The following is a 17570-nucleotide window of genomic DNA, read 5'->3' as shown; positions in this document are numbered from 1 at the left end:
GAGTAGAGCAGATTGTGTTTTTGCATGTTGATCTATTGTTAATTAACACATGAGAAATAAGAATGGAATTGGTCAAATATATTCATTTTTCCCATTTATTCCATAGAGTATCATAAGGGTTGTATTCCATGATAGACGTCTGCAATATACAGAGCATCAACAGCTTGAAGGTTGGAAGTGGAATCGCCCAGGAGACAGACTTCTTGATTTAGGTACACGTGGTAGTCAAAAGATATGGAAATGATTAATTACATGAGGAAAGTTTTGGTGTTAGTAGATCCTTTGCCTTGACAGTTGTTTTATGCTTAAAAAGTAAAGTAGCAGGGCTGGGATGTAGCTCAGTGGCACAGTGCTTGCCTAGCAAATGCAATGTTGTGGGTTCGATCAGCAGTACCAAAAAAAAAAAAAGACAACAAAAAGTAAAGTAGCTTTTGGTGCCAACTTATTCTGAACAAGGAATTTTGATACTTATTTATTTATTTTTGGAGCTAACTGATCCTCAGTTGACATCATCCATTATGTATGTCCGTCTCTCCCCCCCCACCCCCAGTCCCCCTGGCTTTTTTTTGCTCAAGGCTAGCATTCTACCATTTGAGCCTTTGTGCCACTTGTGGCTTTTTCTGTTTGTGGTGCTGAGGAATTGAACCCAGGGCTTCATGCATGCTAGGCAAGTACTCTACAACTCAGCCACATTCTAAGCCCCATTATATTCTTTTTTTTTTTTTTTTTTTTTTTTTTTGGCCAGTCCTGGGGCTTGGACTCAGGGCCTGAGCACTGTCCCTGGCTTCTTTTTGCTCAAGGCTAGCACTCTGCCACTTGAGCCACAGCGCCACTTCTGGCCATTTTTTGTATATGTGGTGCTGGGGAATTGAACCCAGGGCTTCATGTATACGAGGCAAGCACTCTTTGCCACTAGGCCAAATCCCCAGCCCCCCATTATATTCTTTTTTTTTTTTTTTTGGCCAGTCCTGGGCCTTGGACTCAGGGCCTGAGCACTGTCCCTGGCTTCTTCCCGCTCAAGGCTAGCACTCTGCCACTTGAGCCACAGCGCCGCTTCTGGCCGTTTTCTGTATATGTGGTGCTGGGGAATCGAACCTAGGGCCTCGTGTATCCGAGGCAGGCACTCTTGCCACTAGGCTATATCCCCAGCCCCCCATTATATTCTTAATAAAATAAAATACCATGGTAGAGGATTTCAGTATCAATAGCAAGGTTGACTGTAAATGTAGTTATTTCCTTAGAACATGATGCAATAAGTTGTAAGGTTGTTTGTTTGTTTGGGTACTTTTGAGTTGAGGTCCTGTTATGCTGCCCAGGCTGGCCTTGAACTCCTGGGTTCAAACCATTTCTGAGGCTCAGCCTACAAGTAATTGGGATTATAGGCATGAACCAACACACCAGGCAAGTTTCTTAAAATGGATGCATTTTTATTTAACTTCTTTTTCGACATACAGATATTCCAATGTCTGTGGGAATAATTGACACAAGGACAAATCCAAGCCAGCTAAATGCAGTTGAATTTCTGTGGGACCCTGCAAAACGCACGTCTGCTTTCATTCAGGTTTGGATTTTTATGTTATTAGAGTACACTGACCATCATTTAAAAGGTCATAGATAGAATTCTTGATTTATGGAGGTACTTTTGAATAAATCCTTATTTTTAAGGTATTTTCTGTCTTTAAAAAAACATATAGTAAAAATGGATTTCATTGACTCTGTCATGTTAGTCACATAAAGTTCTGTGATAGTGTATAAACATTGTTCAAAATCTGTTTTTGCCAAATTTAGTCAAAATCATTAAAATGGGTCATGCGATGTATTTTTCTTGAAAGCTGCCATATAAAAGGCTAGTTTGAGGTTTTAAAATTCTTTCTAACATTATTTTAAACATGCTAATACTAAAATTTCAAACCTCCACAATAAATTCTCTATGTATCCAACACCTGGACTTCAATAGTTAATAGTAGTTTTTCTTATTGTTAGCATACTTATCACACCAACTTTGTCTAATGTCTAAGAGGGGTCTGTGGTTGGGGGGGGGGCAGTCTCCCCTGGAGCTTAACCTCAGAGCCAGAGTGCTTTCCTTGAGCTTTTTTGATCAAGGCTAGTACTCTACCATTTGAACCACAGCTTCACATCCAGCTTTTTTGGTAGTTAATAGGAGATCAAAGTCTCACAGACCTTCTTGGCCAGGTGGCTTTGAACTATGATTCTGAGATCTCAGGCTCCTGAGTAGCAAGGATTACAGGTATGAGCCACTGGTACCCAGCAGAGATTTTTTTTAAAATTCAGTCATGGGGCTTGAACTCTGTGCCTGGGTGCTGCCCCTGAGCTGTTTTGCTCAAAATTAGCACTCTACCACTTAGAGCCACATCACTGCTTCTGATTTTCTGGTGGTTAATTGGAGATAAGAGTTTCATGGACTTTCCTGTCCAGACTAGTTTCAAACTGTGATTCTTAGATCTCAGCCTCCTGAGTAGCTAGGATTGCAGGCATGAGCCACTGGTGCCCAGTTTTTTTGTTGTTTGTTTGTAGTGTAACATACTGTTATATAACATATTGTTATATGTGTTTAAAAAATACTAATTCCAATACTTAGTTTGCATAAACTTGTAGGTAGTGAAATTTAAACTACTTTGTAGGCAATCTACATAGAAAAGGAAAAGCGTTTATTGTTGCTTGTCATGTGGGATAGCCAGTTATGTTATAATAACTTGTAAGTTGTGGCAATAATCCCAGGTTTTGCATTTATATGGTAAGATTGATTTTCATGTCATGTGAGTTATTTACAGAGGGTATATGTGGCATTTAGGAATGACCGTGGTGTTGCCACTTACTGTATGGTAGCTTGAGGCTGTTATCCCATGATTATATTTGGGAGGGAGCAGATCCTGAATAGACTTTTAAAGGTTGCCCTGAAGAGTTTAAGTGTGTACAGGTAGAACAAGTAGTAGGCTTTGTGGGCTATTGGAAGTTCTCCATACAAAGTTTTACAAACTGGTATGTGTGCAGAAGCAGCAGAATGCGTGCTGCAAGATGACTGACTGGCTGGTACAGGCTTAGTAGCAGTAGAGAAAACAGATGGACAGGGTTCACAACCCTCAGCCCAACAGGAGTATATATTGTTCAGGATGGAGGGAGGTGCCGTGCATAGGAAGCTGCTGGGCTCTTGTTTTCCTGGTTGAAGTACTTTGTTAAAGGAGAGGCATGACAATGTAGGAAGAACTCATTAGTAAGTCCAGAAACTCATGGTTGGATTTTTAGGAAGTTGTGTATTGAACACATATTAAGAACTTTATGAAATTAGTTGGTTGATAGTTGGAGTTTGTTTAAAAGGATCTTGAATGTGTGTATAATAGGCAGCAGGACATCCAAGAGAGACCGTACTAGGAAAGTACTTTGAGTCTGTTTCAGCTGATTATTTTACAGGTCCACTGTATCAGCACAGAATTCACTCCTCGGAAACACGGAGGTGAAAAGGGAGTGCCTTTTAGAATCCAGGTCGACACTTTCAAGCAGAATGAAAATGGGGAATACACAGATCACCTTCACTCAGCTAGCTGCCAAATCAAAGTTTTTAAGGTAGGAGGTAGAAACCAGACTGTCAATAATATTTCACTTGATACTGTTTATGGCCCGGTAAATAAAATTATCTACTTTGTCTTTAAGCCTAAAGGTGCAGATAGGAAACAAAAAACTGACCGAGAAAAGATGGAAAAGAGAACAGCTCATGAAAAAGAAAAGTATCAGCCATCCTATGATACCACAATCCTCACAGAGGTAAACATCTAGCATTGGGGTTTGCAAGAGAAGCAGAGGATTACATATTAGCATTACCTCTCAGATGAGTTTCACAACAAAAAGGAGGGGCGGGTACTGGGTGGTAGAGTGACATGATATTCTTTGAAAATTTTGTGGGGAAATGTTTTGTTTAAAAATTGGGTTTTTTTTTTTATGGATTAGTGGTCTGGGTGGGATCTTGAATGAAGATGCTGAAATCCCAATCAGGTCTCAGAAATAAGACCTTAAAACCCTGACATTAGCAAGAGATTAAGTCGGGGCTTAGAATGTCCAATTTTTGTCACTGCTGGGGTTTTGCATTTCCTTTAACTTTGGATCCAGTTGGTCATACGTTTATTTAATTGGACTGCAGAGACATGAAACAGGGTATTAGAGATCTTTCTTTGTATAATAAAAAGACATTGATCCCAATCTTTGGTGTTTGTCCAGATGAGGCTTGAGCCTATAATTGAAGATGCAGTTGAACATGAGCAGAAAAAGTCCAGCAAGCGGACTTTGCCAGCAGACTACGGTGATTCTCTGGCAAAGCGAGGCAGTGTAAGGGCTTCTGCTTCTCTTTTCATTGTGCAAGAACCCTTGTGCAGTGTTAGATATAGGACCAGCTTCCACGGAAAAGTAAAGCCAAATTGTTTTTGATGTTCATGTCTTGATTTAATCTGTTTTTGTTTATAGACTTCCTGCTTTGTGTTTGTTCCTCTCTGAGGAAAATTTCCTAAATCTAACACTTTAAGTCAAAGCAAAAACAATGTTGACCATATTGGGTGGTTCTAGAGGGAAAGAGAAGACACTCAGAACTCTGTGTTTCCTCTTTGTTCCCTTGTCCCCTTCCTTCCCTCCCTCCCTCCCTCCCTCCCTCCCTCCCTCCCTCCCTCCCTCCCTCCCTCCCTCCCTCCCTCCCTCCCTCCCTCTCCTCCTCTCACACACATAACTCCTTCAAAGCATTGAAATTAGTTGGAAATATTTTATTAAAATATATTTAAAGTTATATTTATACAATTTTAAAAAGGTTTGCTTTTTCATGTATGTGCCTACTAAGAAAATTTTGTGGATACCGAAATGATGGCAAGCTTGACAATAACAAGTGCAATTCTCTATATTACATTGTCCTGCATGCAGTATAAGAATGTCTGTCTGTCTGTGCTTTAAAAGCCTCTTTGGCAGCATTGATAGAAAAACATCTGTGACTGCATAGATTTTTCTTTCTGCAACTGCTTTGTGATGTAATGCTTCAGGCCAAAGTGGTGCACCTGCGGCATTTAGCGCCCCCTCCCGCCCAGGTCCCCCATCAGAGGGATTTGATCAAGTATGAACTTTGTCAGATTAAATACAGCTTTTCTTCATCTAACAGTCCACAAAGGGATTATTTTGTTACACAAGGTCAGCTATATATCTGTAGTACATAGGAAGACAGACTAATAAACAATTTTTAATAGCTGTTATCATGTATTAATAAGAGGAGTCTTCTTCATTGATACAGTATTTCTACTAAGGTAACCAAATGGAATTTTCACTCCTGTACATATGTATCTCTGATTATCTATAGACCTTGAAAGTCACTGTCACCAGTACACAATCACAAGAAATTTCATTTCTAATTGAAAGCATTGAGTAGTGGTTTTAAGTATTTTTTAATGTGAAAACCTGAAATGTACTCATCTTGGTTCACTGTCTTACACTAGGCCTTTTCTAAAAGTCTTAAGTCAAGAGTTAAGTCAAACCACTGATACTCCTTTCCCCCAAATATTTACCCCTCCAATTTTGTTTTTGTCCTCTGACTTCCCACCTAAAAACACACAAACATTCTTAATTTATTTCAGGTGATCCAGGTTTTTTTTTCTTGCTTGTTATAAACAATTTAGCTAATTAAAAGAAATGGGTTCTGGAATTCATAAATTTGTTGATCTGAAGATGAGAAAGTTGTTGGTAAATTTTTAATGCTTCTTAACTCAAGTCTAAAATATGCAAAACATCAGCAGTTTACTGACCTGGGATTTCACATCTTCTAGTGTTTTTCTTGCTACCCTGCCTGCGTTTGGTTTGAGTAAGATGCTGCAAAAGGTAGCTAGAACTCAGAACTCAGAAACCTGTCTTTAAAAAGCAGAGTGTAGGGCTGGGGATATGGCCTAGTGGCAAGAGTGCCTGCCTCGGATACACTGAGGCCCTAGGTTCGATTCCCCAGCACCACATATACAGAAAACGGCCAGAAGCGGTGCTGTGGCTCAAGCGGCAGAGTGCTAGCCTTGAGCGGGAAGAAGCCAGGGACAGTGCTCAGGCCCTGAGTCCAAGGCCCAGGACTGGCAAAAAAAAAAAAAGCAGAGTGTAAGTTTAATCCCCTGCAAGAAAGTCTACAGCATATTGTGTACTTCTTTACTTAGCAGTTAAATTGACTTTCAGTGCAAGTGATATTCACACTACTGTTAAAATCTAAAAGGCTCTGAATGAAATGGTCCCACACTGAATAGTCGCTTCTATTTGTTGTCAGATGATGTACCACAGAAGCCCTTTATGTGTATCTGTTGATTTTTTTTAAGCATTTAAACATCTACTTAGGATTATGTTAGCAGATGAAAAACTTAAATATGGATCTTAAATGGTGAGTGGGTGATGGAGAAGGTATGACTGACTGCGCTTTGCGTAAATAGCAAACACACAGCTTATTAGGAAGGAAGGAAACAGTGATCCTCACCTCCCTGAGGTTCATCTCCCATGCCTGCCCATGTGGGATTATAGCAACATTTAATCAACAAAGAATTACCCAGTATACTAAGACAGCTGCTGTGGGGGGCAAGAATGGGCATAGGATACAGGAGAAACATCCCAACAAAAGAGAACAGAGCATGAAAACGGCTTGTAGGATCCATGCTGGCTGTGAGCAGAGGACCAGAGATTAGGTGATCAGCACTTTGTTAGCAAGCTCCAGGTCTTGCACACATGCACTTTTCCTTTTCCAAAGGACACATGTCTAGTTTCATGTTTCCATTTTGAGCATCTTCTAAAACATTCTCCCATTGGCGACAGCTTTCTGTCACCTCTGCCTTAGAAACTACCCTCTTGAGTTTCACAGATGTGGGAGCCTAGCAGCCATAGGTACTGGGTTGAGACCATTACCTTGAATACAGACAGTGGAATGAGGACTGCCAAGGCACCTGCTATTCTAAGGGGAGATGATGGTGTAAAGGCCTGCTCAGCTGATGCCCCTTAGCTGGAGGCCATCCAACAATTCTTAATGACTGCTAGAGTTTATGTTGTAGCACCAGTGCCTGTTGATCTTTGGCTCACAACAAAGCTGCAAAGTTCGGCAGCCCATGTTGGGTCATCATTCTTTAGTATGCTCGTTCACGGGGTACTGAAGCTGTAACTGTACAGGTACATGGTATTGCCATAGCTCTTATGCATTACAACTGTCTTCAGGAACAGAAGCAGTGTGCATGGACTATTGCTAACAACACATCTGGACTGCAGTGGAGCTCAGTGGTAGAGGCTTACCCTATATGCATTTAGATGCAGTTAGGTCTATCCGGAGCATGAGTAGTATTGGGTTCTGTACCTTACTTGACCATTCTAATTTGAACGTTTTTGGTGGCTTCATTTTCTGAAACAATTGACAGTAATTACCAAGGCAAATTTGGGAAGACAAATTTAATAATAATAGCTTTACATTACTTTAGATATTCACTTTATTCTGTGATGTGATCATTTGTATTGGGGAAGGAAGATGTCTATCTAGGAGGAAAATCTAGGTAGTAGGTGTTATAATACATGTATGACATCTATGAGTTATTAGATACATTAGCTCACAGAATTTTGGATTCTTTAAAATATAAACTGTAGTGATTTCTTTGACAGATAAATAAAAAAATCCTGTTTTATTTGGTTTAATTTTAGGGTTTTTTTTTTTTTTTTTTTTTTTTGCCAGTTTGAACTCAGGACCTGGGTGCTGTCCCTGAGCTTCTTTTGCTCAAGGCTAGCATTCTACCACTTCAGCCACAGCACCACTTCAGCTTCTTTTGAGTAGTTAATTGGAGGTAAAGAGTCTTATGGACTTTCCTTCCTGGGTTGGCTTCGAACTGCGATCCTCACATCTCAGCCTCCTGAGTAGCCTCAGCCTCCTGAGTAGCTAGAATTGCAGGTGTGAGCCACCAGTGCCCTGACTAGTTTTAGTTTTTTGAGAGTGTCTTGCTGTGTGGCCATAGGACTGTCTGGAATTTTCTGTATAGTCCAGGCTGGCTTTGAACTTGGATCTTTTAATCTCAGCCCATCAAGTGCTGGTGCCATACATGTCTCAAGGCTGTAAATTTTAAAAGAATGGGCATTATTGTGAAAGCTATCATTTATATTGAAATTTGTATATGCCAGTGGAATGACCTTATCAGAGCTTAACAGCCAAGTTAGAATTCTATTTTGCAAGGTGATAATAGTAGAAAGTGTCTGCAATTGTTTTTCCTATTTTTGAGCAGATAGACTATTGTAAAGAATGTTTGTTCTGTTTTCTATTTTCTTTCTTCTATCCATACTTTTGATGGGTGTAAGTATGAGCTGCAAGCCTTGTTAGTGAGACTTGGTTTCTACTGTCAGTTTCTTTTTACTAGTCACTCTTGAGAATAGTCAGGAGAAATGTGACTCTCCACATAGCACACTCTTTACTTTTGGCTTTCTCACCTCTACTAATGATCCTATTCATTGTGTCTTTGTGTCTTTGCTCTAGTGGCTATAGCAACAGTTTTGTCTTAAGGCTGAAAACTTAGTTTCACTCTATCCACAGGGCATGGTAGAGCAGCACTGCTGTTCTACTTTGACATTGGTCTAGCCCATATTTCCTTAGGAATTATTATTTATGTTAAGAATTATCAAGGAAACACATGGGTACTGTTGAGGTTGCTTCTTGGAGAAGAGGGGACAAGCAGCAGGAAGAAGGACTCAGCCACAGTCCAGGTCACCATGAACTGCTGTTGCATGTTGCTTGTGAGACTTTTCTTGTCTCTGCTGTTCCTGACCTGCCTGTTGGGGAGCTGACAGGATACAGGTTAAGGAGGTAAAAGCAGTTAGACTTAAGTCTATATTTAAAATGGTTTTAGAAAGTTATTACTTCAGGTCTTCTCTAACATTAATGTCTAGACACACCTAGCAGGGTAAATTTAATTTATCTGTGAGGTGTTTTGCATTTTGTAAACTTGTATTTGGTCAGATTAGAGAGTGAATTGCAAGAATATTGTTCCCACAGATGTAAAAGCATATCATTAATTTCTTTCTGTTTCTATTCTTAGTGTTCTCCGTGGCCTGATACCCCCACAGCCTATGTGAATAACAGCCCTTCCCCAGCGCCCACTTTCACCTCCTCACAACAGAGCACGTGCAGCATCCCAGACAGGTATCTGTGTGTGCGCATGCCTGGGCCTCACCAGTGTGCTGGCTCCTTCAACTCTCTCTGTCCCATTGTTAGCGACCTCTCTCTTTTTTTTTTTTCTCCTTGCAGAACTGGAGATTGAACTCAGGACCTTCCTGTTGCTTAGCAAGCACTCTGCCAGTTGTGTCATGCCCTGAGTTTTAGAGTCTTTTTTTTTTTAAAAAGTGTGTGTATTGGTACTGGGGCTTGAACTTAGGACTCGGGGCCTCTTGCTCTTGCTTTTTGCTCAGGGCTAGCATTCTACCACTTGAGCCACACCTTCAATTCTGGCAAAATTTTTGCTAGTTAATTGGAGATAAGAGTCACTTGGAGATGGGTGCTGGTGGCTCACGCCTGTAATCGTAGCTACTCAAGAAGCTGAGATCTGAGGATCGCAGTTCAAAGCCAGCCCCCCCGGCAGGAAAGACCTTGAGACTCTTTATCTCCAATTAACTACCAGAAAATTGGACGTGGTGCTGTGGTAGAGTGCTAGCCTTAAGCAAAAAGAACTCAGTGATAGCACCCAAGCTCCGAGTTCAAGCTCCACAACAGATTAAAAAAATAAATAAAGGCTCTTGGACTTCTCTGCTCCAGCCAGCTTCCAACAGCAATCTTCAGATCTCAGCCTCCTGAGTAGTTAGGATTACAAGTCCTGAGCCACCAGCTCTCAGGTTAACCTTTGTGTGTGTGTGTCTGAAGTAAAGTGGTATGAAATACACAGCACTTTGATGTCACAGGACAGTCACTGTCTTTTTCACCTGATACTTCTCTTTTTGCACCTCACCTCTGTGCTTCATACTTCCACAACTAGAGCATTTTCAGAAAGGGTATTTTTAAAAGTTTCTAAATTGTGGTCTACAGAGGGGTTTACAGTTAAGTCAGGTAAAGGGCAATGTTTTGGGGGGACAATGTCACCTCTTCCCTTACTCCCAGTTTTATAGTACTGTCTTTGAAATACTGAAGAGTGTTAATGGACTTCACAGAGAAGAACAGTATCTTTACAGTGAACTGTGACTTGAATATGTTAACATTTTATTACAAAGAACTTCGGTCTTTTGTCATAACAAAGTAGTTATCTTTTGTCCTATTTCTTTTCCTTCTCAAGACATATACTATCTTGCTTAAGTCTTTTAAAGCAGGGGTGGAGAATGCCTATTTAAATTAAAGCCTCACAAAATTGTTTCATACATAACAAGGCAGACACATGTGCTTTTCATCTCATGTCCACGGCTGTATTGGTCATTTTGTGTGACCTGCAATGGTGTTGCTAACATCCAAATGGTTCTTGGCAGCAAAAAGATGCCTCACCCCTGCTCAGTTTCCACAGTCTTCCTATGGCTTTCAAAATGGGAGTGGTGGGTTTCACTTTGTTATCAGGCTTTGGAAACAGAGGAGAGTGTAGGCAGCTCAGGATGGGAGCAGGAGATGGTTTTCAGAATCTGAGGAGCCAGGGGTGGGTGGATGCTCTGCCCTTCTATTTCTGTTGGAAAACTGATTCCAAGTTTATAAATGGCTTGGGTTTTTTTGTTTTTGTGGTTTGTTTCTGTGCTTATGGTGCTGATCTTGGGGCTTGAACTCTGAGTCTGGGCTGTAACCTTGAGCTTTTTTTGCTCAAAGCTTGTGCCCTAACACTTAAGCCACACAGCTCTACTTCTGGCTTTTTGGTAGTTTATTGGAGATAAATGAGACTCATAGACTTTCCTGCACAGGCTGGCTTTAAACCATGACCCTCAGATCTTCTGAGTAGCTAAGATTATAGGCGTGAGCTACTCAGGTCTTTGGCAAGCTCCTTGTTTTAAGGAAGTTTTTTTGTTTTTGTTTTTGTTTTTGTTTTTGTTTTTTTGGCCAGTCCTGGGCCTTGGACTCAGGGCCTGAGCACTGTCCCTGGCTTCCTTTTTGCTCAAGGCTAGCACTCCGCCACTTGAGCCACAGCGCCACTTCTGGCCGTTTTCTGTATATGTGGTGCTGGGGAACCGAACCTAGGGCCTCGTGTATCCGAGGCAGGCACTCTTGCCACTAGGCTATATCCCCAGCCCTTTGTTTTTGTTTTATTGGTGAAGAAAATTGTAAATGCTAAGACTGCAAAGGAAAAAGTTGTGATTTTCTACTCTAGTTATGCTAATGTGGCCATGGAGGTGGCCACAGTTTCATGTAAATGCTTGTGCTTTTTAATAAGAACACTCGTGGACTGAGAGACAGCTTGTTACCATGGAAAGAGGTTCAGAGCCAGTCAGAATCATGTTAGACAATCCTTGTGACTTCAGAGGTGAAATGTAAACTCAAGTGCTGGCTAGTTGAGTAGATAATTCCCTTAGAACTCGCTGGGTTTCCAGCACTGTGTAGGTGCATAAGGAGCTTCAGTGCTGTTGAGTGGAGAACACAAGCAATCAGCACAATCAAAGTAAGGAATTAGGATCCAGGAAGTGCTATATGTTCTATGGAGTTGTTTTCCATTTTCCTTTTACCTTAGAAACAAGGATGGCCATACAGGTTTCTTTTTCCCGTTTTTTAAAGGGAGAAGCAGTACTCAGGGCCTTACACTTGGTAGGCATTCTTGGCTAGCTCTTCCTCCAGCCCTTGTTGAAGTTGGTTATTTTTTGATAAAATCTGCTTTCTACCAGAGCAAGAGCCTAGATGATTTTTTTTGGGGGGGGGGGCCAGGCCTGGGGGCGGTTCCTGAGCTTCTTTTTGCTCAAGGCTAGTGCTCTACCACTTGAGCCACACAGTGCCACTTCTGACTTTTTCTGAGTTCATTGGAGATAAGAGTCTTAGAGTTCCCTGCCCAGGCTGGCTTGGGACTGTGATCCTCAGATCTCCGAGACTTCCTGAGTAGCTAGGATTACAGGTGTGGAGCCACTGGCTCCCAGCAGGCCTCAGTTTTACTCTTATTTATGGTTTCCCATTTGGTAGCTGGCATGAGAAAGATGCGCTATCATCCTTAGCTTCTTTGGCTCAGATGGAGTGTCACAGACTTTTTTGCCCAGGCTGCCTGGAACTTCCAAGCTCAGTCTCCTATGTCATTTAGGATGACAAGGATGGAATACTGTGCCCAGCTGTATGTTGAAAAAGAGTCTCAGTAACTTTTCTGCCCTGGCTACCCTGAGCCACATCTTCTGTTCTCAGCCTCCCAAGTGCTAGTAAGAAGGACAGGTGAGAGCCTGACAGCTTGTTCATAGATAGATGTATTAATTCAAGGAAGATACCGTTTTATAGTTTTGATTATAATGATTATACTATTTTGTGTAACTCATTTTCTTCAAATTGTCCAGCAGTTATTTATCTTATTTGATTTCTTGTGGATTTTTTCCCTAACTAATTGGCATCCACCCTTGTGAAGAATTGAAGGAGACTTTTGGCAAAACTTTAATTTTTCATTAGAACAGACAAAGGCACATAAGACATGATCTTCTATGTATCCTTGTCTTGCCATCATCATTACATTGACTTCTAACCTGTGTGTTGCATTTTTGTTGCAAGCTTATGCAGCTGTCTTCCACAGTGCTATCTTATTTTGAAGTTATCTAGATTATTACCTTTGAGTGTTGTGATTTTTTTTTTTAATTACAAAACTGCTTCCTTTTTTTTCAGCAATTCTTCTTCCCCAAATCATCAGGGAGATGGAGTTTCACAGGCATCTAGTGAAGTAAGTATCTTTTCCCTCAAACTATCAGATGCTTTTAGGGGCCTGCACTTTCAAGTTTCTGAGAAGGGCTTGAATCATTAATTATATGGGTCACTGAGTAATCAGACTCATATTCTTCTTGGGTAGGGGAAAGTGTGTATGTGTACACTCACCCCAATACTGGGACTTGAATTCAGTGCCACGTATTCTTGCCTTAGATTTTTCATTCAAAGCTGGCTGGTGCTCTGCCACTTGAGCCATACCTGCATTTCTGGCTGGAGATGAGTCTTTTTTATTTGTCTGCATGGTTAGTCTTTGAACTGTGATCCTCAGCTCTCAGCCTTCTTAGTAGCTAGAATTACAGGCATGAGCCACCGACGTCTGACTCTTGGGTAGCTTACTTCAAATTTGGAGGATTTTTGAAAATATTTTTCATGGCTAGGCACTTGCAGCTCACACTTGTAATCCTAAATACTTAGGAAACTGAGACCCGATGATCGCAGTTCAAAGTCAGCCCAGGAAGGAAAGGTCATGAAACTCTTACCTCCAATTTATTTCTTTAAGAATTAGTGGTAGAGCACTAACCTTAAGCTCAAAAAGCTCAGAGGCAAGTGCTCAAGCCCTGAGTAGAAGCCCCAGATCCAGCACAAAAAAGAAATAAACATTAAAAAAAATAAAATACGTAGAAAATTTGTTATATAAAAATTTTAAAATACCCAAGTTTAAAAGAGATAAGTATATAGATAGAGCTGTTTATAATATCACAGTGATTTGGGTTGTTTTTTTAACATTTGAATGGTTTTATCTATGTACATTTTCTTTTTAATAGCAAATTCAGCCTTCAGCTACAACCCAGGAAGCACAGCAATGGCTAGTGAAAAACAGATTCTCTTCTTACACAAGACTGTTTTCTAATTTTTCAGGTAATGCCAATGTGTATGCCCACAAAAGAGTGTTTTGCATGTCTACCTTTTTTTTTTTTTTTTTTTTGCCAGTTGTGGGGCTTGAACTCGGCCTGGCCACTGCTTTACCGCTTGAGCCTGCAATGCCACTTCTGGCCTTTTCAGTTTTTGTGGTACTGGAAAATCCACCCCAGGGCTTCATGCATGCTAGGCAGGCACTCTACCACTAAGCAATACATGTACATCTCTTGACCTTAAAATTATGTAAAGACTATACATATGAAGCTGAAAAAAAATACTGTATCCATCTTTCAGTATCCTTGTATGATGTCTTGTGTGACAAATTTCACCAAATTCTGGAAACATCAGTTCCATTGACAATCTTGTCATATTTTCCTCATTTGTATGTGTATTTAGGTTGGTGTAGTAATTTTTCATTTCAACTTCATTTTGCTTCACAATAAGTTGTAAAAGTAATACAGAGATGGTCCCAGTATGCATTTGCTCAGTTTTCTCACATACTGTACTACAAATTCAGGCCCTGGAAGTGAACATTGGCACTGTGTGCCATTGTCATGTCCTGTGTGGTCACCACTGCAGTTAGAATACAGACTTAGGGCATCATCACAAGGTCCCTCCTCCTACTGTTCCCTTTATGCTCCTATCCTCCATACCACTGAACACTGTGATTTTACCATTTCATGAATGCTATGTAAATGAAATCAGAAATTAATGAGAACATGAATTTTGGAGACTGGCTTTTATTTCTTAGCTTTCAAAGATGTCAAGATCTACTCAAGTTCCCAAGTGTATCTGTAACTTCGTCCTTTTCCTTTCAGAGTAATGTTTTCTAGTGTAGATTTTATATATATATACTGCAGTCAATTCTTGCACAAGGAGCTCAGGGAGTGCTTGGGTAGGATTTTAACAGGGATCAAAGAGTGCTGCCCAGGTGATGAGACGGGCGATCTATTCAGAAAACAGTGGTTGATATAACAGGTGGGAAGAGACAGCATCTTATAAACAGGTTTGTCCCTTGTCCTTTTCCTCACAAAACACACCAACATGTACTAATCCTGTATTGCCCCCAGGTAATTTTGGTTGGGTCACAGCAAAGTGGCAGCTCTTCTTTGAGCTTGTGGGGCTGTTGAAATAGTTTCTCCTTTAAGAGGACAGACCAGGGCTGGGAATATGGCCTAGTGGCAAGAGTGCTTGCCTCCTATACATGAGGCCCTGGATTCGATTCCTCAGCACCACATATACAGAAAATGGCCAGAAGTGGCGCTGTGGCTCAGGTGGCAGAGTGCTAGCCTTGAGCAATAAAGAAGCCAGGGACAGTGCTCAGGCCTTGAGTTCACGGCCTAGTACTGGCCAAAAAAAAAAAAAAGAGGACAGACCATATGTGCTCACACCTTGCCTGAAGGAACGCTTTATTTCACGAGCATCATGGTTTCCTGTCATTTATTATATTGTTTTTGTGCAATGAGTAGTCATTATCATGTAGCTCTTTGACTCTAAAATTTAAAGTACCGGATGGAAATGATTTACCAGCTAGGATCTATATTTTTTATATAATTGAGTAAAACCTTTCATATGTGAAAAACAAGAAATTATAAAATTCAGAATGAGGGAGAGACATCTTAAACTTTCAGGGCAGGAAGATGAAATACCTAGACAGTAGGAAAGGCTCTGAGAGCTGGTTCATGGAGGCCCCCTGGTGAGTGCTGAGATGTTAGGTAGACACATATTTGTGTCTAGAAATACTGAGTTCTTGTCACTGTGAGCAGTAATCACATTGCTTGACCCCCTCCCTCTTCATTAACTTGGGGACTGGTGAAGGGCTAGTGGAAAGCTGGCTATGGCTCCCCATTGGCACAGTCCTTCAACCATAGCATCTCCAGTAGCACAGTGAAGCCTCTTGGGAAAAATCAGGTATAAGGAAGGGCTGCAGTAAGCTGGTGTTTTCAGTTCTCTGTATTGGTTCAGGCGTGTGTGAGTATGTGTACACACATTCCTCTTGTCACAGTTGTGGACCTTCTTCACAGGTGTATACAGTGGGCCCCAGTAGAAATGAAAGGCCCTTTTTCTCTGCTTCTGATTCCACTTAAAAAAAATTCCACCAATGCTTGTCATGAATTACACTTCTCTGATCTTTATTTAGTTAATTCCCATTGAAACAGATAACCCTATTATCTTGTTCTATATGGAAGTCAGGCCTTCATTCCAGATTTAAAGTCTCTAATAAAGTGCACCTTGACTGGTAAGAGAGCAGAGAGCTTAGTTACTCTGCCACACCGGCTCATGGAGTGACACTGGGCAAGTTACCCAAATGATAGACTCCATTTCTTCCTTTGTAAAACAAAGGGACAGATGAAAATGTCATGAAGATTTATCTACCTGGGATTGAGGTTGCTTAGCCACAGGCACAGCCCAGCAGTGAGAAAACGTAGTCGTGCAGTAGTCCTACACTGGAAATAGCTCTCTAGTTCTTGCTCACTGGTGTTGGGCTTCTGGACTTCTTAGCTTATTTGGGGGCAGAGTGTTACTATTATAAGTCAGGTAAAGAATATACTTCTTTTGGACAATGTCACCCCTTCCCTTGCTCTCTCCCAGTTTTCCCTCCTGTCTCCACCCACAAGTTGTATAGTTCATTTTCAACGTAATGTCCAGTGAGTACCATTGCTGAATTTGTTCACCCTTTGTCCCTCCATTTCAATTCCCTCCTTTTACCCTCCCAAAGACAGATAAACAAGACAAAAAGAAAACAAAAACAGCAACAAAGAAAAAAAAATCTATGGTTTCCATTTTCCGGAGTTCATTTTGATAAATACTATTTTATGTGGCTGAGTCATTATGCTTCCATGTTCCTTTCCTAAAAATGTCCTCCTTTCGCCTTTTGCCACAGGACATCAGAGGCCAGCACTTGTCTTGGTGCTCTTGAGGGACGGGTGTATGTTGTCTTTCTGTTTTGCTTAGAATGGATGGATTCAGAATACCTGCCATTGTCATGTAGGACACTTCACTATGTGAAGACAGATGTCTGTGAATCCACCAGTCATATCTGTTCTTTTCTTAGTCATCTGAGAAGAATCTCTTTCATTGTTCTCTAGGTGCCGACTTATTAAAGCTGTCAAAAGAGGATTTAGTTCAAATTTGTGGTGCAGCCGATGGAATTCGGCTCTATAATTCACTGAAGTCAAGGTAAAATGGTGTGGACTGTTCTGTGTGAAATAAGAACGTGGCTTTCTTTGCGCGGGGGATTTGGGCAGTGTGTTTCCACACTAGGTTGGCGTGTGCCTGTGTGCGCCGTCACGCATCGGCAGCCTCATGCTCACGAGAAGACTGTTTTGTGTACACCTTCAGGGCAGGCCCAGATATGATGCAGGCACTGATGAGGGCAGAGGTAGACTAAGACTGGTAGCAATGCACATGGGCAGTACTGATTTCTTGAAGACGACTGGGTTTGTTGCCAAGAAAACAAAACTTCTAATTTAGGTGAGCTAACAGAATCTATGGTTTTCAAGGTCATTATTATTATTAAACAGCTATTAAAATGTAAACTGCTAATTGTGAATTTAAATGATAGAACTGTAAACTGTGCTGGCTTATACTATCATTGCTGTTTCTAGACTTGTGTGAGAATTCCATTAAAATTGAATCCTACTGATTTTAAATTGCTTACTTTATCTTGAAACTTAAATTCACCAGCATGTGACAGACCATCTCGATGGTTTAGAGTCTGGATCATCATATTAGAGCACCTGTGATAGTTGGTGTGAGGTGTGTGGTTTTTATATTTTTATTTGTAAATTCTCTTATATAATGAAATAACATGTTAAAAACAAAAGTTCTCCTAAGGAAC

General features: G+C 40.9%; 1 protein-coding gene across 5 annotated transcripts in view; it reads left to right on the top strand.

Annotated features, from left to right (window-relative positions):
* The window catches only part of Ubp1 (upstream binding protein 1), a 69616-nt gene that overhangs the window by 46302 nt on the left and 5744 nt on the right, over window positions 1–17570 (top strand). For 3 of the 5 annotated variants that reach the window (XR_007211279.1, XM_048348632.1, XM_048348629.1), the window contains 9 exons: window positions 107–212; window positions 1455–1561; window positions 3430–3582; window positions 3670–3780; window positions 4231–4338; window positions 9066–9169; window positions 12773–12827; window positions 13636–13729; window positions 16819–16909. Coding sequence is in view for 3 of the 5 variants with exons in the window: in XM_048348632.1 (XP_048204589.1) it covers window positions 107–212; window positions 1455–1561; window positions 3430–3582; window positions 3670–3780; window positions 4231–4338; window positions 9066–9169; window positions 12773–12827; window positions 13636–13729; window positions 16819–16909 (929 nt within the window). In the remaining 2 variants the exon portion in view is untranslated. Of the gene's footprint in view, window positions 1–106; window positions 213–1454; window positions 1562–3429; window positions 3583–3669; window positions 3781–4230; window positions 4339–9065; window positions 9170–12772; window positions 12828–13635; window positions 13730–16818; window positions 16910–17071; window positions 17489–17570 lie in introns of all 5 variants that reach the window. The other 2 variants (XR_007211280.1, XM_048348631.1) reach the window with 2 other exon arrangements.

Source organism: Perognathus longimembris, chromosome 6 (assembly GCF_023159225.1).
Source record: "Perognathus longimembris pacificus isolate PPM17 chromosome 6, ASM2315922v1, whole genome shotgun sequence".
Taxonomy (NCBI): Eukaryota; Metazoa; Chordata; class Mammalia; order Rodentia; family Heteromyidae; genus Perognathus; species Perognathus longimembris.
Note: the sequence above shows the minus strand (reverse complement) of the source record. Positions and strands in the feature narration are given on the sequence as shown.